Here is an 18294-nt window from a genome sequence, read left to right on the forward strand (position 1 = left end):
AACTGTCTGAATGAAGCACCACACAAAAGAGAGAGAACTCAGGTAACAGCAACAAATTCATCTGCTAATTCCAAAGAAACATCAAATATTGTGCTATTTTAGATTTTAAAATCAGTTCCACATCTCTTTTAGACATTAGAAAGCAGGCTGCAGTGCTTTAATTGTAAAGCTCCAGACATCTTTTGCAGCTAAAAACTGAAGTTTTCTGAATTTCCACTAGCAGGGAGGTGAGCTGTTCTTTTGAATTACGTTTGATAAATTATTAATTAAAGTTACTATTTTTCATCTTCCATCACATCATTTTGCTGTTATAGCAACTAAAATTGATACTCAGTCAAATAGGCTACCTGCAATAACAAAACTATTGAAACTAGGCTAACTTAGTTAGTATGCAAAAGTCTTGTGTATTCCTGTGCATGACTGTATGTGACTGTGTGTAAACAGAGGCAAATAATTTCCTTAAGGGATTATTTAAGTATGCATTCATTCATGCAATTCAACTAGTAAAGTTGAATTTTTGGTCATGGAGTTATTTGTCATCCCCGGGCTTTTGTGGTCCACTGTGAAGGCACAGACAGACGCTGTGAGATGTTCTGACAGGGTTAAAACTGTTAAAGAATTGGGAGAGACAAAGTGATGGGGATAAGAACTTTTTTTTTTTAATCAAACTCCTCTTCAGGGGTCTGAAGTTACAATGGAAGGTTGGCATAGACCCCATCTCTGGGAAAGATTAGTGCCTCTTGGGATTTGCATAGCAAAACTACAGGGGGTGAGGAGATTTTTATGGTACACGCTGTTTCCACAGGAACACGCTTGAGTAACAATGAAGTATATGGTCCAACAATTAGTAACTAGATGACATGTATTCATTTATGAGCCCCTTTGATTTTGTTTTGTAAGAACGATCACAATCTCCCAGGAAAGTCACTCTCCTCTGTCACTGTCCAATTCAGACTCCGAGAAAGGCTGCATTTCATTTGTTTCTCCAGCCTGTTTGTCTCAAAAAAAAGTCAAATTTGATATACTGGATGTAATTACATCATCTCCAAAGGCTGAAAGAACAAACAGTCTGACATTTACTGTTGACGTTACATTCCTGACAGTATCCAGTCTCGTTGGAAGGTTTCCATGAGACTGATGGGGTCAAAGAATATTCTCAGAACACAGAGAATCTTCCAGATGAGGTTTTAGGCCTGGCAGGACTCTTCACTTACATTTAAATGAGCTAGCATTATTAGCAGTTAGCATTCCAGCTGGTTATTGTTATAATTATGAAGCATTCAGTTGTACAACACTAGACCCAAGTGCATTACCCCCACCACCTGACAAAGAGGTAGGGCAGATGAGCAACGTCTTGTAAGAGATCTATTCCAGGCCGAGCACTGGGAGATTAACCCTTGGCTTGGGATAATTACGTCACACTCCTTTAATCTCAAACAATTTAGCAGTGGCAGCGGCCGTTCCTCAGATAGAAGTTCCTTTACAGATGAAAAAGCATGTTCCTCCTGTCGTGCTGTCAGGAATGGGAAACATGCATGGTGAATAATGGCATGACAGAAATATGTTGTTCTGTAAAAACTGATCCTAACTCCAAATTTGACAAGTTTGAATTTTCAACCTCAAGCCATGATAGTTTAACTAACTTTAACAGCTCCTTATGATGAAGGTAAAGGTAGCAGTGGTTGTCATGGTGACATATCCTGAAGGAGAAAAGCTGGTTTCATTTTAAGATCTTTGCCAGCCTCTAGTGGTCATGGGAATTACCCCCACTGCTCAGCTACAAGTCGGCATCTCAGCCAGCAGAGGGCAGCTGAATGAATCAATAGACCAAAAAAAAATAAAAGAGACTGACGTCACTGCAGTCCATTAGATTAGATTAGATTAGATTAGATTAGATTAGATTAGATTAGATATACTTTAATGATCCCAAAATGGGAAATTCACAGGTAGGACTTCAGGGATGATAGAGAAGATGAAGATGCTGGATGCTGGTGATGGAGTCGTTCTGGAGAGACCATCTGGAGGGTAAAACAAATACTATGGTAAAACAAATGAAATGATACTTTACTGCATTTAGTGGAGATAAGGTAACACATGAGGACAAAAAGACACAAAGAAAATTATTTAGCAGCAAGTAACTCATAATTCTTCTTTGGGGTGATAGAATTTAAAATCATCTGTTGGCACACAACAACAGATGAGAAGATGAAGACGATAAGGAGAACATAGACGGTGTTATTCCGGACATGTATCCGCTCCTTCTGTAGCTTCCTGCTGCCTGATTCCCCTCAACGCCTACCAGTGGGGAGAAAGAGGGGCGGACGCAACACCAGGAAGAAGAGAAGGATGCATTCATGGGAAAAACAGACCGTTCAGCTCACATAGGAAATACTCCTCCCCGTTTTTCTACAATATATCCAAAGAAATTGCTAAAACAAACAACAAAGAACCACCACAGCTCCTCCCAGCTACACGTTCTCAACTGACGTCTCATATGTACTGTCTATGTAATGATACTGTATCTGAAGCTTGTCTTCAGTGCTTCCTGCTGATGTGAGTGAAATTCGATCAAACTGTCATATCAAGGTTTCCTCTCTTATCTCTCGAGTATCGTGTGACTTTATTTTATTCATTACTGTTAGAGCATTTCTCCTTTTGGGAACAGAGACTATCTCTAGTACTGCTGAACTATGGGTTCCAACCATAATGAGGGGTTACTATTATGGGTCACCAAAGCTTCAGCTGGCTCTAGGACCTGGAGGGGGAGGATTCTTGTCTGGTTATCCATGGATACTATGGGTGGGACCAGTCTGGAAATAAGATTCCTCTGCAGAGATTTTCATGCTCTGACTATCCAGCATGAGAGCTGTTGTACCCATACAATTCTGTTTCTGACTACAGTAGTAGTACATTGACCTCACACAAAAGACAACAAATACGGGGATACATTTCTAAGTGGCCTGCAAACAATCAACTGACTCCTTGGAAAGCCAAATAAGGTAAGATAAGAGTGAAAGAATGGAGGGGGAGGGAAGTTATCCAAAGCTCAACTGGTGGGAAATGCCCAGGCTTGTGAAAAGACACCAGAAATTCAGATCTGAGATAGGCCGTCAAAGATTCCATGCAATGGCAGAATGATTTGTTGAAGCTGTTGCTATAAGAAAAAGCGAGAAAACACTAAAAGAAAGTGAGGAAAAAGTCAGATTAAGTTGGCATTTTGTCACAAAGTTGACCTGATCCCATCTGTGAATGGAGAAAGTATCTGTAAAACAATTAGAAAATCTGTACTGTAAGACAATTAGATAACGTCCTTAAAAGCACATGAATTTTACTAATGATGAATACATGAATGATTGCTTCCAATATGTAAACCAGAATTTGCATCATTCACTCAAAGTAGGGCAAGTTACTTTTCCAGTTAAGTATGTACAAAAGGCATTATTATATTAAACTGAATATTATGAAAGGTACTAAGGTCTACGGAAGATTCTGAACATGAACAGACATACGTACATTCATTAAATAAATCCATTTAAGGAAGAGTTTTCATAAAGTCACCTCAAGCACATCATCAGCATCAGAAAGATGTATTCATCCATAATTATTTTTATTCTGAGCCTGCACAAAACACAAAAGTCACTTTCCAGCATATGAGCTGTAATTTTGAAGTGACTTAAAGACTGTTCAGTAATAGAATGGTAAAGTTCACAAACCGATGTACATTGTATGCACATCCAGGAGTGCTTGTATAAATATGGAAGCTGTGGGAAATTATAATTATCTGTCAAGGTTTGTTAAAAACCGACCAACTCTAAAAGATCTTTTTAGGTTAAAACAATAACTCTAACCAGCCATATACAATGTTTTCTACATGAGTTGGTGGACTAGGTATAAAACCTTTGGACACAACCAATCATCATCAACAGAGCTCCACAGTTCACATACTTATATTCTGGAGAATATAAGTATGTTAGGCAGAGAGAATTCAACAGCTGGCCGGTATTTTGGCAAAGACTACTTCCTGCAGCTGCATACGTGGCTATTATGTAGCTGCATCTTGCCTTGTGGGACTTGCTGAGATTTAATGTGAGGGTCATGTCCTCCTCCTGCTGATTGAACTCTGAATATACAGCAAGTTCACTTTAGAAAAGTAATATTAACATGACATTTCAAACCGATGATCAACAAATATCAAGAGTTCATCTCTCTTTTTAGGATAGTTGGTTAAATTAATGACTAATGTCTGTCTTCTTGCCTTCTCCTAAGTCTTCACTACAGCATTGCACCATGTGGCTCACAAACCTGGTAGTCCTAGTCCTCCTGGTCACTTCGGCCTCAGCTGCTACCTCGGCCTCAGCAGACAAAGTCCTGAGCAACCATGCCACCATCCTGGCAGACAACAGCGCAAAACTGGCTTTCAATCTCTACCAAAACATCGCCAAAGAGAAAAATATGGAAAACATCCTCATTTCGCCAGTAGTAGTGGCCTCTTCTCTGGGTCTGGTGGCTCTTGGAGGCAAAACGGCCACTGCCTCTCAGGTAAAATCCATTCTGAATGCAGCTAAAGTCAAAGATGAGCAGCTACACTCCGGTCTAGCTGAACTCCTCATGGAGGTCAGCGATCCAAAGACCCGTAACGTCACCTGGAAGATTAACAATCGCTTATATGGACCCAGCTCCGTCACCTTTGTTGAGGATTTTGTCAAGAGCAGCAAGAAGCACTACAACTGCGAGAGTTCCAAGATCAACTTCAAGGATAAGAAGAGTGCTGTGAACTCCATCAATGAGTGGGCTGCTAAGTCTACTGATGGCAAACTGCCCGAGGTTACCAAGGATGTCGAGAAGACTGATGGGGCTATGATCGTCAATGCTATGTTTTTCAAACGTAAGCATGTGTTTAAAAAAAGGCAGTTCTTGTCCACTTGTTTCCAAATACCTCCAAAAGTAATAGTTGTTCTTCCGTCACAGCTCACTGGAATGAACAGTTTCATAACCAGATGGTGGACAACCGTGGCTTCATGGTGTCCCGAAGCTACACTGTTTCCATACAGATGATGCACCGCACAGGTAGGAAGGCTGTCCTTCAACTCTTCTCAGAAATGTTTTGGAACAACTTTTAAATCATGTTTTGTCTTCTATATGAATTTGTGGGAGATGTATCCTTTGCAGAGAACAAATGGGAACTGGAACGTGTCAGGTTCTCTTGTATCAGATAAGGCAACAGCATTTTAAATAAACTTCAGAGAGAAAAATGTGAATTAACTGCAATAAATAAAAAAGTTATGTCTTCTAGTACCCCACCGTCTTATTTTTGTCAACTAGTCCTAGACCACTTACAGTTTTACATGTGTGGAGTCCTGATGATTTAATTTCCTTCTCCAGGTATGTATGACTACTATAGCGATGAAACCAACAAGCTTACCATCCTGAGCATGCCTCTGGCACACAAGAAGTCTACTGTAGTGTTCATCATGCCTCGCCATGTGGAAACTCTGGAGAGACTGGAGAAGATGTTGACCAAGGAGCAGCTGGATAAGTGGATGGGCAAGCTAAAGCAGACGCCAGTAGCTGTGTCTCTGCCTAAAGTCAGCATGGAAGTCAGTCACAACTTGCAGGTAAATGATGCAATGGTCTGAAAATGACTGAGGTCTCAGCTTCTGCCGCAATCCTTCTGTTAAACTGAGCAGCACTATTTTCTTCCCCTTAGAAACACCTTGGGGAGTTGGGTCTGACAGAGGCTGTGAACAAATCCAAAGCTGACTTGTCCAAAATGTCTGGGAAGAAGGATCTTTATCTATCCAGCGTATTTCACGCTTCTGCAATGGAATGGGACACCGATGGAAATGAAATTGACATGAGCGTCTTTGGTACAGACAAGCTAAAGAACCCTAAACTGTTCTACGCCGACCACCCCTTTATCTTCCTGGTAAAGGACCTGAAGACAAAGTCCATCCTGTTCATTGGCAGGATGGTCAGACCAAAGGGAGAAAAGATGAGGGATGAGCTGTAACCCTGTCTTGACCTGGGTATCTTCAGTATACCTGACAATTCCTGACAGTGTGCTTGTGCGACCGGATAAGTCTCACGCCAACAACATTCCAAAAAATGTGACTGAAGAGATATGTTTTAACATTTTTCCCCATGTTTCATTGAGCAAAGAATCGTGCACACATCTTTTTTTTTTTCAATCTTCGAGATGCACATTTTGTTAAGTATCGGCTGGTCATATGGACTGAAGCCTTGCATAAGTATATATATATATTTTCTGGTTACAGTCTTAGGAATAAATGCATAATTGGAGCATACCTGTGAAATATTCTGTAAGCACAAAAGAAATCTGTCGTCAAGTCTTGTATAATCTGTTATTTTGGGAGAAGTGGTGCTCGTTTGTTTAATTCAGGGGTGTCAAACTAATTTCGAAAAGGGGGATGCATGCAACTTCATCTGATCTCTAGGGGGCCTGACCAATAAACTCACAGCAAAATTACATGGAAATGACAATAAATCCAGTTCTTTTCTTTGTATTAGTGCAAAGAAGAAGGAACAAATTATAAATATCTGATGCTGAACTGCACCGCCTAGCGGGCCAGATATTTGACACTCCTGGTTTAATAGGTCGGGCACAGCTACCTCTGAAAGTCTCATGATTTTGTAATTAATTTTTGCACTGCTTTCCTGCTTTTTTTTTTTTTTTTCAACATTGCAGTTTTGTCTTTTTCCTATTGATCTTCCCCTTAATGCACTGGTCCACACTGGCAAAGAAATAAAAGTAAAGCTAATATAATAAGAACAGACTTTTTAAAAATTGTGCACAATTTCTACAATTTCTAAACATGACTGTTACAAATTTCCAATGTTTTGCAATGATGGCATGAAAAATAAACTTAGTGATTTCTTTATTACATCCCACTTCATAGCAGTGATGTATTGAGATTGTCAGTGTTCGAGTGTTCGTCCATTCGTTCGTTCATCCGTTAGTCCACCGAATATCTTCGCAACCGCTGCAGATAGAAAAAGATGAAACAAAAAGCACCTTACTCGGGCGGCAAAGGGGATGAAAATAAGATGATGACTTTGAGAAAACTAGGTCAAGGTCAAATTTCCACTTTTGTACACTCGGGAACCGGATAAGATAGACGAGGGAGAAGGCCAGTGTGAGTATGATCGTAGATCAAAGCTAGTGCTTTGATGTATGGAAGTAGGTCAGGGAAAATTTTTGAATTCAGGGGTATCGCTGGATGTTGCAGTCTGTGACTGCCTTGGTTGTAGTTTAAATTGGTCCAGATATTTTTTTTTAAAAGACTGCAACCATTTTGCGTTTTCACTGGTCTCTAAATGAACATTGACAATCTCTCACATTGACAATATGTTCACTATAAACACAAGTACACTCCGGTCACTAGAGGGCGGCAGCAGTAAATTGTCATTCTAAGGTTTTTTTTTTCTATTAGTATGTGAACATTTGCAGTCATATCATTCATGCCTTTCACTCAGGCTCAATCTTTAATCCACACAATCATGGTCTAGGAAGCCCGTCATTATTATTATTATTATTACGATTATTATTATTATTAATACATTTCTTTTGATCATCACTGCAACGACAGGAAGTTGTTGGTTTTGTTTGCAAGTGAAAAAGACAGAATAAGCAGAACCCATCGGCCACCACCACCACCACCACCACCACCACCACCACCACCACCACCACCCCCACCACCACCACCACTGTCCGGACTCCGGAGTCACCATCGCCTGTTTTCTACTGTACTAACCCGATCCTCACAATCTCTCCTGGCCGCGGACTTTACACCCTGCTGGGAGGAGGGTTTAGGAGGAGCCCTTCTGTTGTGATGGGACTACAAATTCTCCACTTTACCCCCAGCCTCCTCCTCTTTCATCATGGCTCCGTCTATCGACAGGCAGGGATACTGGGGACGGCCGACCTCCACGCTCGACTGGTGTGAAGAGAACTATGTCGTGTCTTTCTACATCGCCGAATTTTGTAAGTAGGATGTTATGGCGTTATAAAATCCTGACATTTGTTCTGTGTTTGGTTTTATGGTTTTTTTAATTTTATTTTATTTTTATTTTTTTTGTGGTGGGGGGAGGTGTTAGTGCGGGAACAGCCGCTGAGGGTTCGTTACTGGACTGAAGGTAAACATCAAGTCGGATCCGAACGTCCGGCTAACGCGGCTAATCCTGGAGCTAAATGTTAGCTTCCAGACGTAGCTTCATTTTTATTGTCCCTCAAGTGTTCGCGAATCATATCGTAGAATATTAAAAAAAAAACTCTTTTCAAATCCACGCCACACCGTGGAACCACCCCCCCCCCCTTTTTTTTTTTTTTTTTTTTTTTAATGAAATAGTTCCATCGCTTCAAAGTAGCGCAGGTTGTCACGCAGTTTCATTTCACGCCCCTGACGCTCCGTCCGTTAGCGGACCGTTAATGTCCGTTAGCGGACCGTTAACGTCCGTTAGCGGAGCGTGTTAACGCTTCCCACCAAGCATTGACGCAAACATTCCCACTCCAAAAAAACACACAAAAAAAAACACACAAAAAAAACACGAAGCGAAAGTGCATCACGGTTGAAAATTATGAATGATAAAGAACAATAATTGTGCAACGACGTTACTCTTCACATCCCAGCCATTATTCATACATTAACGTGATAATCGATTAAAAAAATCGATATGGAATAATTAATTGATAGAATTTTAGAAACAGTCAGTATTGGCTGACTTCCGGTGGCAATAAGAGCTCCATTAATAAAATAATACCCAGATTTATCAAGTCTAGTTTGATTTTATTCCGAGTTCATACGTTTGTTATAACCATTATTTATTTGTTTTCTTTGTTATTTATGACTTAGAGTGCGGTTGTTAAATTCAGCAGTGTCAAATATTTCATATGTGGGTGTTTTCTTGCTGTAACCATCATATCTCATTGGTTGCCATGGCTACATTAACATGGTTTATTGTATGCTCACAGTATGTACTGTGTAGATAACCTCTGATCCCTGGACATTACATGACACACCGCTGAAATGCACACCGACTAAGACGTGACGTAACAATTAGTCCAAGGCGGATTCAATATAAGTGGGTCAGAGTTGATCCAAATTATGACTTACTCATTTTCAGTAGATTTTATAGTTATGCTCCGTGTTGTACGCCTACTCTCTCCATTCATTTCATTTCCTTTAGTGTGAACAATGCCACCAGTGTGAGGGCAGCGTATCAAGGCCACTGACAGCTGAAGCTCTTATCTGCACCAGTGTCACATGCGGGCTGAGCTAGAGAGTTGTTTCCAGGCGTAAAGGAATTGTTTGGCGTTCAAACTGTGATTCGGATTACAATGGCTGGAATGTGGCATTGTTCGCGCGGAAAAACAAACGATATACACGCCAGCGTGACTCTAAAACCCATTTCATGTCTCCTTTAAAAGATATCACGCCGACACTAGGTAAAGAAATGCAAAAGTTCAGGTGTTGGTTGTTGTCCTTGGAATGTGAGAAACAAAAATGCCATCATGCCGGATTTTGCTTGACGGTTCATCTCAAGGTCATTCTGAGGACTTTTATGGAAACATCTCGTGTTTTTATCAAAACATGCAGGACAGATGAAGGGAAATGATCCTGTTGGTTTTAGAAAGTACTCGTTGGAACATCCTGGTAACCCTGATTGTGTTCCACACCTGAGTTTGTACTCAAGGTGACCACACCCTGAACAGAACAGCCGTCTTTATTATATATTAACAGTATAGTAATTACACTCCAGTGTCCTGGTGGAGGGAGGCTTTCACACACAACTGCTCACACCAGTTTAACCATCGGTATCTTTTACAGATCAGCCTTAAACGTCTTGCTTGAGGGTGCGTTTCTGTGCGGTAGAGTCCATTTTTGTTCTGCAGCGATCAGGCTGGAATCAGCATCACTGAACACCACAACTTCTCTCCATCCACAACACTTCCCCGCGATATTTCTCCTCCCCTTACATTTTTTCCGTCGGGTGTCAAATACCGCAGATTTCATTTCACCTGGATCTAAAGTTCCTTTTTATTTCTCCCCCCCCCCCAACAGGGAACACCGTCAGCAACCTGATCATGATTCTCCCTCCCATATGCGGCGCCATCCAGACGTTTCGCGACGGCCTGGAGTTGCGTTACATCTGCTCCTTCCTGGGACTGGCAGGTCGGTCCGACGGAACCAGACGTCTCCTGGCTTTGCTTTGCCGATAACACCGATGCAATTTCAGTCCCTTATTTACACATAACGTGAACTAACAACACCCTCTCTTTGTTGACATTGTTTACTGCTGACACTGTGGGTCATGTGACCTGTGAGATTGCCCCTGACTTCCTCATTAACGTCATGTGGGTTTGTCTATGCGTTGCACAGCTGTTGGTGTTGGTTCCTGGTGCTTCCACATGACGCTGCTATATGAAATGCAGGTGGGCTGTAGTGTTACTCACGTCTTCTTCTTTGGTTTTTTTTTGTATCAGCTAAAAGTATATTCAGAATTACTTCTTGCTGAAACTGCATGAATCAAACTCATCCTGGCTCGAGGAGATATTTGAAATGCAAATACGAGGTCACTTTACTCAATCCGATATTGAAACAGTCAAAAAATTTTTTTAACGCTTTCTGTTTTGTTTTGTTTTGTTTTTCTTTTCAATTGCAGCTACTGGATGAGTTACCAATGATTTACAGCACATGCATCTTCGTCTACTGCCTGTAAGTAGCTTATTTATTGCTGTTTGAAGGCAAAAAACAAAGCGAAAGCACATCTTTTTCTGACGTCACTCTTAGACCTGGTGAACACCGGAGTACATTAGTAGGATTTTATTTAATTTAGATTTTGTAGTGTTTTTCTTATATTTCCCATTCCCTTGTTTCATTCCGGGCTGTAACGCCTGAAAGGTCGGGGTCGCTGTCACCTCACACTTTTTTTTGACGAATCACAAGAATTTAAACACTTCCAAATACAAAAAAGTCTGCACTTGTTCTGTTATTTACTCTCTGCTTTACTGAGATAAATATGTTTGGGGTTTTTTTTTTTTTTCAGATATGAATGCTTCAAACAAGAGAAGAGCATCAGCTTTTTTCTCATCACAGTATTGTTAATCTTCAGCGTCTCGGTCACCGCCGTGAGTATCCATTCCGACTAAAACAGTCGTCATCTCGCTGGGAAACCGCGGCATCACGTGAGTCGCTTTCTGTTTTGTCCCTACAGGTGTACCTGCAGTGGAAGGAGCCGGTCTTCCACCAGGTGAGGGTGTGTTCCGTTCAGCTCACCTGGTTCAGATTGCTCATTGTTTGCCATTGGGGCTCAGCCATTAGACTTCAGTCAGTTTTTTTTTCTCGTTTTTTTTTTAACCTTGTGCAAACAGTGTGTTTGCCGACATGTAAAACTCTTTTGCAAGACAGGTGACATTATCAAAATCATTCATGCAAAATCCAACATGCTTGGCCTTTTCTTTTGTTCTCTCTACAGGCTAAAACCTGCTTCTTATCGTTAACGTTTAGCGCGATAACCGGAGTTTCTCCTTTACCTGCTCAGCACTGAGGACGATGAAACGAAGCTGCGAATATTTACCCTCCTGAGCTAACTTTATTTACCCACCACTCGTCTCTGTGCTGCGGTTCGCATCAAGGCTCAGGACGTCGTCATTCTTGTTCTACCTGCCTTACCTTTATTTATCTGCCGACCTGTCAGATTAGTCTTTCAGGCCCTGGGTTGATGTCTCTGAAACAAATAATGTCAACTTTAATATAACATTGCTTTATAAATACTTTTAAGAGCAGATGAGCACATCGACATTGGGAGAGTGCAGCGATTCTGTGAACTAAATAGTTAATATTTATGTATATTTTTTTGTTTTGACTTTGCAATGTTTCCAACTAGTCCCTTGTGTTTCCTTCCAGGTCATGTATGGCGCTCTAGTCGCTTGTCTAGTGATGCGATCCATCTTCATTGTCACATGGTGAGCTTTGAGATGAATGTCAATATTCCAATGATATTGGTTAAACAGTGACTAATAGATTTCTTTTGCCGTTTCCGTGTCAGGGTGTACCCGTGGCTCCGACCGCTGTGTTACACCTCCTTAGGAGTCTTTTTGTTAGGGTTCCTCTTGTGGAACATCGACAACATCTTCTGCGAGACACTGAGGTGAGTACCCCACCTGGAAGAACCTCTAGCGGAGTCACAGTTTCAGGTTTCGTCAGCAGCTGACCTGAACTCTTCTTGGATACCTCAGAGCCAGCAGACACACACTTCCCTCCGGCGTTGGCGTCGTCACACAGTTCCATGCCTGGTGGCACATCTTCACAGGCCTGGGGTCGTACCTGCACATCCTCCTCAGGTAAGCACCCTGACGTAACAGCAGTCAGATGGATCATGACTCAGATTCATCTAATGATCACCGTCTGTTAGCCTGCAGATCAGATCAACCTACCTCAAGTACAGACCAAAAGTAAAGGTAAGGCTTTCCTCACCTGTATTTATTTAACTTCCCCTTCCTGTCGATCACATTAGTTTATCATTTCATTTGTCCTTCGTCCTTATTTTTAGTTTCTTTGCGGAGTTTGGCCGACGTTACACATCGAACCACAGAAGACCGGCTGAACTGAGCGGACGGGGACCAACTGACGGACGGCGACCGCCACATCCTGTCACTATCGTCACGGAGACCTGCCAGCGTCCACAGCTGGGACTTCAAGCGACAGCTACGGGGGCCGGTGGGCCCCTGAACGCCACATCAGGGAGCGTTTAGCTCTGCAATGTGGGAATTTACAAAGTATAGTACAGTGTGGCCCAGACCAGTACAGCCGGCTTCTAAGAACTGGAAGAGTTTTTTATTAAGCATCTTTTTTTTTAAAAACTAGCATCTCTAATTTTATTGAAAGGTAATCGTGTTATTTGGTCCTTTGTTTTCAATGCAAATGCAGTCAACTATGTGGCGGGGAAGGGGGGAGGGTGACTGTATAATTGGCTGTGGATGTTTAGGGTTGGGGGGCAGGGGGGTTAAAGGGAAAAGTCATTGTTACAGCATTGACATTAGCATGTTTATTGTCGTGTTTCACACTGTATTATATATCATAAGATCCGAAATTGAAACGTATTGGAATAGATTCCCAAAGGAAGAACGAAGGTCCGATCCCAGTTCCTCTTTTTAACCCCTCATTTTCCAGCACCTCTCGCTTTTTTTTTTTTTTTAGCTTGACCCTAAAGACCCTAAGAAAACATCAAAGTATTATAGTCCTACACAAATCTGTTGCAGCTGCCAGAATGAGCTAGTGATAAATCTGAACTCATTTCAAGAAGAACAGGTGAAAATAACGTAAATGGCACACAAAAAATATGTATTAATTGTCCCAAACTGCATGAGGTGAATAGGTAAAAACACCTAAATAGTGATTTTTGTAATATGTGTTATGGCAGTCCAATTCCATATTCAATTTCTTCTATATTAATCAGATGTCTGTGTAGGTTCTCAGTTATCCAGGTCATGGTTTTTCCAAAGTTGTTCAAATCTTTCTTAAAAGTCCAGTGGATTGATTTAAAACAGCTTTGGATACATGAATCAGACACTTTTTTTTTTTTTAACATTTTCATGACTATTTGTGAAGATATGTAACATTTATGCACTACTTTTACTGGAATGGTAACCAAATATCCTTTACGCTGCCGTTCTGGAGATTATCCACTACTATCTTCAACCCTCTGTTTTGAGAAATGGGATCAGGCTTCCTTACAGAGGAACAAATGTATAGAGGCGCGAGATTGGAGAACTGGGATTGAGTTTTCCTTTTGGTGCAAGTTAGCCAGTAGTTTTGGAGTTTATTATCCCCCTTTCAAGGAGTATTCCGATGCTAACTTTGGGTTACAAGCTTTGTTTTTATCTGATTTGTTCCAACAGCAACATGCCAAGCCTGGAATTATGCATTTCTTTTTTCTTTTCTTTTTTTTTTTTTTTATTGCCAAAGTTGCTCTGGGATTTTAACAGTAATGTGTGAAACATGTTAGCCTTCTACCTCATCATAATAATCAAGCAAGAGATGCAATGCGTATGCAGAAACCTCGTTGCACTGGATTGTCATTTTTGCTCCGGGCGCCTGTCGCCAGGCCTGATCTGGTCTCACGTTTCTGTGGACGGAGAAACACGTCTGCTGCTTTTGTTGAAGCGACGCACCTACACTCGTTTGTCCTCCGTGAAGGATTTGATCATCGGTCCTGTGGGTTCAAACAAACACAAGTAATGCAAATGGACGGAAATACTGGACGCTGGCTAAACTTGCACCTTATCACCGGCGTGACATCATTGTGTGGAGTACAGGTAGCTGTTAGGGTGGTTAGAGGTGACATGTTGGAACAAATAATGAAGTCTGCTAACAAAACTACCTTTCTAAGAGGGACATTTTTTTTATTTATGACTTAACATTCATGTTGATTTAGGTCAAAGGACCATTATTTACAGCTAACCCATGAGATGGCTGCATTTTATTTATTGCATTCTTATTTATTAGTCCTTCTGACTTTAATTTCCGCCCTAACATCAGAAAGCACTGAACCCGTTCTCACAGAGGACTCTGAAAGGGAAACCATCTGCTTTGCCACCACTAGGTGGTGCTGTTCCCCAGCTTGTTCCCCACATCGCATTGAAGCACTACCTACCCCCTCATACTGAACCTGTGGGGTGACATGAAGGGCTTTTTAACATTTTTTTAATTAAATTTCCAAGGTTTGATTTGCGACTGTGAATTCGTGAAGGTGTAACGGCAACAAAATGCAGTTAAATTAAGAAGATTCACAACACGCGTGTATCTGTGTGTCATTTATCCTGAGATGACATGTCAGTACATTCCTGTCACACCGATGCCCACATGTTGTGTCATTGTCTCGTGTGCTTTGGCACATGAACTGTTGGATCCCAGTGTTACAAGCACAAAGTGTTAACCATATTTCGTTAAAGTGTGTTCTTGTCTTGAAGAGGGTGCCTTATTATCCTTGCAGTGTAATCCAAGTTGCCTTGATGCTCACCTGAAACCATTCAACGTGTCCCGTTTTGATTTGCCCCCAGATTTAATGAAACACTAGGATGACACACAATAACCGCTGATTTTTTTTTGCCTTGCCATCGTTTCATGTGTCGATCCTCCAGGTTGTGATTATACAGCTTTATGTGAAGAGGAACACTTGGCCAACGTCTTGATTGATTTTTGATCATGTGCCAGACTTTATTGATGCCCTGTATTGTGAAATAAAAGAAAATGTGTCAAGTTTCCCAAAGGAAGGCTTCTTGTCTCGGTTCTTATCCAGAATACACCATTTCATGTTGACTTTTAGGGAAGGGAAGTGACACAAAAGAGAGGAATACTAAAGCGTGAGGTGATTCTTTAGGATATAGATGGTGCTGGTCATCATGTATTGGGTACACTGATGATGTCATGATGCTCTTTGGACTCGTGGATGTCAGGTAGTTTCCTGTTATTCATGATGATTACTTTCAGATAGATTATAGATAGATACTCATAGGTTCACACAATTCACAACACACCAAAACGATGACAGGACAAAATAAATACAGATAAACATAAATACATAAAAGAGACAACAATTGTACTGTAGAGACAAGATGAATGAAAAACGAGGAACACATTGATACACGACTGAGGACAGCTAAATAAGCAACTAGACAAACACAGAAGAGCGCACGTAAACATATAATAACACATCTACGCAAACAAAAGCAAGGAAACCTATAACACACAACTAAACAGACATAAAAGTACACAACCTAAAAATGAGCAAAAAATAAAAAAGCAGAAATGTACATCATCAACATCCCAATTCCACCCCAGTTCCACCAGCGTTGCTCATGAAAGTGGAATATTGAGAATAAAGAAGAGAAAACGTCAATGTCAGAATGATTTATTTAAACATTTACCTCATGTATTTGTTTGTTTAACATCAAGTCCAATTCACGTCTTTAAATCTGATCATTAACCCGTTGCGATTATCTTGATTAAAAAAATTTTTATTTTCCATTTCTCACACTTGTTCAGGAGATGCTTTAATAGTAGGATCCAGACAGAAAACCTCCAGCAGACTTTCTATCAGCATTGGATTGGATCGATAAAGACTGAACTTTAATTCACGGATGAGCTTTTCCTTGAAGAAGAAGTTCTAAATTCTTATATATATTCTTATAGTTATAAATAACAACATTATATTAAAATGTATTGGCGATGCACACAGCAGTTTTTGTCGATAATATTGTACACCAGGATGCAATCTTTTGTCTACTGCTGGTTTGTTTTGATCTCACTTCCAAACTACAAAAGAATATTAAAGTTTTGCTCACATTATCTGGATTAAAAAGTCTCTTAAACTATATATTTTCAACATTTGTCAATGTGAGGGCATTTAATGTCATCAGAAGGGCAAGTTCAGACAGAATAAGTTCTGTTGACGAGGTTCACTGCATTCCTCCCTGCATGTTACATCAGGGCAGTCGATGCAGAGGCGCTGCTTTGTCCCTGTCAGATACTGTAATCACACAAACACACATTTTCCAGCAGGATTTTCACTTCTATCCAAACAGAACTGTCATTCCCCAACGGATTGTGTCATTTTTGCTTCGGGCTGGACGTCATCCTGAACTTGGTGGAGATCCTGAACTGTCATTTGTGTAAAAACAGAGCGGCGGATGAAACCCTTCAGGGTCTCCACACCTGGATTTATGGGCTTGTTTGAGTTCCATCAGATTATTAAGAAACAGAGGAAAGCACCTCCTCAGTGTGGTGAACAAACTGTAAAACTCCCCTTCCTCTTTTGTGTTGGGTGACCAACTCGTTTTAGTCCCATTGAAAACAGTGAACAGTCACATCCCTCATGCAGACACACAGCTGACGTGATCGTTGTTGAAACACTCACCAAAAGACGTTTGTTCCACTTTGAGGCTCGGTTTCAGCAGCCTGAATGTTATTGGTGTTGTGCATGTCTGTCATCTAAGAAATGATTACCCAGGAGTTGCAAAACTGCACTTCATTCATTCGATGTGTCATAAAAGGCTTCAATATAGAGATTTATATTCATCTTTATCCTGCAGGATATAATGAGTCAATGTCAAAACTTCCTTTGACTCAGCGCTGGTTGTATCTACTGGATGTGGAGATTAGATTGTATTGAAGCGTAAAGGTTTGGTTCCATTCAAGGTGGGTGTCCTGGCTATAAAATCAGATTTAATCTGGGTGATGCTTTCCCAGTGTTAAACTGACTCACGATGGAAATGCCTGAAATGATGACACCAAAGGCTGCTGACGGACTTGGCATGATTTTTATTTTGAGTATACCTCTGTTTGCCCATAAATGCTGGAGGCATTTAAAAGAGAAAAAGAGAAACATGTTGTGTTGTGGGTTTTGTTGCTGTGGATTACAGATAAATCAAATTTAAAAAATATATTATGCCTCCACTCTAAAATGTGAGAAGTTCAGCTTACTTAAAAGAATCCGGGAAACAGATTGGACTTAAAAAGAAGAGTAAATATAATTAACCATGTGAAGTTAAGTTTACTGCATATTTACTTGCTAAATCTACTTCAAATCTAGTTTTATTTACTTAATGCCTTAAGTTATTTAAACTTAATAATAGCAAGTATAATTTCTGTGTGTGTGTGTGTGCGTGTGTGTGTGTGTGTGTTTGTGTTTGTGTTTGTGTGTGTGTGTGTGTGTGTGTGTGTTTGTGTGTGTGTGTGTGTGTGTGTGTGTGTGTGTGTGTGTGTGTGTGTGTGTGTGTGTGTGTGTGTGTGTGTGTGTGTGTGTGTGTGTGTGTAATGTTTAGACTAACTGAGCTGAACTCTTGTCTTCAAAGTCTTCCAGAATTCCATCAATCTTCCGTTTCTCACCTGCGGCAAAGACGTCATGGGCTTCCTGGTGAGTGATGTCATCAGAGGGCGGGGCAGATGCATCCCTGTGGCGATGCCTTCACTGATCCTTTGGAAGAAGAAAAGACCTGCTGTGTTCAAGCTAACTGGAGAAATGTTTGGAGCAATTATTCCAATCATTTCAGGATAAAAGTGAAGCACATGTTTTCTGGATTCATTATATATTATATTTGGTTATATATCAAATTTGTAAAATCTAATTTTCTCATACAACAAGAGGCTATTTCCCATCTAACACCCATTTTATTTTTGCGACTTTTCCAACTATAGATTCTAATCTTGAGCTCTGCCTATTTTGTTCATCCTATTAACCAGAAACTCCGCTATAAAAAATGCTAAATTTGCCATG

The 18294-nt window shown here is 40.7% G+C and overlaps 2 protein-coding genes across 2 annotated transcripts; both read left to right on the forward strand.

Annotated features, from left to right (window-relative positions):
• Window positions 1-2838: 2838 nt before the first annotated feature.
• LOC137606046 (serpin H1-like) lies at window positions 2839-6902 on the forward strand. The gene is made up of 5 exons (XM_068331084.1): window positions 2839-2999; window positions 4267-4885; window positions 4969-5067; window positions 5383-5615; window positions 5708-6902. The coding sequence occupies exons 2-5, from the start codon at window positions 4288-4290 to the stop codon at window positions 6008-6010; spliced, it is 1233 nt and encodes a 410-aa protein (XP_068187185.1). The 5' UTR covers window positions 2839-2999; window positions 4267-4287; the 3' UTR covers window positions 6011-6902.
• Window positions 6903-7733: 831 nt separating this feature from the next.
• acer3 (alkaline ceramidase 3) lies at window positions 7734-14716 on the forward strand. Its single transcript, XM_068331085.1, has 11 exons — window positions 7734-8002; window positions 10080-10190; window positions 10398-10450; window positions 10681-10733; window positions 11065-11146; window positions 11233-11268; window positions 11925-11983; window positions 12067-12168; window positions 12257-12361; window positions 12433-12478; window positions 12571-14716. The coding sequence occupies exons 1-11, from the start codon at window positions 7900-7902 to the stop codon at window positions 12622-12624; spliced, it is 804 nt and encodes a 267-aa protein (XP_068187186.1). The 5' UTR covers window positions 7734-7899; the 3' UTR covers window positions 12625-14716.
• Window positions 14717-18294: the final 3578 nt, after the last annotated feature.

This window comes from Antennarius striatus, chromosome 13 (genome assembly GCF_040054535.1).
Source record: "Antennarius striatus isolate MH-2024 chromosome 13, ASM4005453v1, whole genome shotgun sequence".
In the NCBI taxonomy this organism is placed as follows: domain Eukaryota; kingdom Metazoa; phylum Chordata; class Actinopteri; order Lophiiformes; family Antennariidae; genus Antennarius; species Antennarius striatus.

What these genes read in the sequence shown, in the direction of transcription:
- LOC137606046 (XM_068331084.1), top strand. Translation starts at nt 4,288, where the DNA reads ATGTGGCTCACAAACCTGGTAGTCCTAGTCCTCCTGGTCACTTCGGCC. An exon ending in CAATGCTATGTTTTTCAAAC is followed by an intron (nt 4,886 to 4,968) that starts GTAAGCATGTGT and finishes CTTCCGTCACAG; the next exon opens with CTCACTGGAATGAACAGTTT. An exon ending in ACAGATGATGCACCGCACAG is followed by an intron (nt 5,068 to 5,382) that starts GTAGGAAGGCTG and finishes TTCCTTCTCCAG; the next exon opens with GTATGTATGACTACTATAGC.
- acer3 (XM_068331085.1), top strand. Translation starts at nt 7,900, where the DNA reads ATGGCTCCGTCTATCGACAGGCAGGGATACTGGGGACGGCCGACCTCC. An exon ending in TCAGCGTCTCGGTCACCGCC is followed by an intron (nt 11,147 to 11,232) that starts GTGAGTATCCAT and finishes TTGTCCCTACAG; the next exon opens with GTGTACCTGCAGTGGAAGGA. An exon ending in TACCTGCACATCCTCCTCAG is followed by an intron (nt 12,362 to 12,432) that starts GTAAGCACCCTG and finishes ACCGTCTGTTAG; the next exon opens with CCTGCAGATCAGATCAACCT.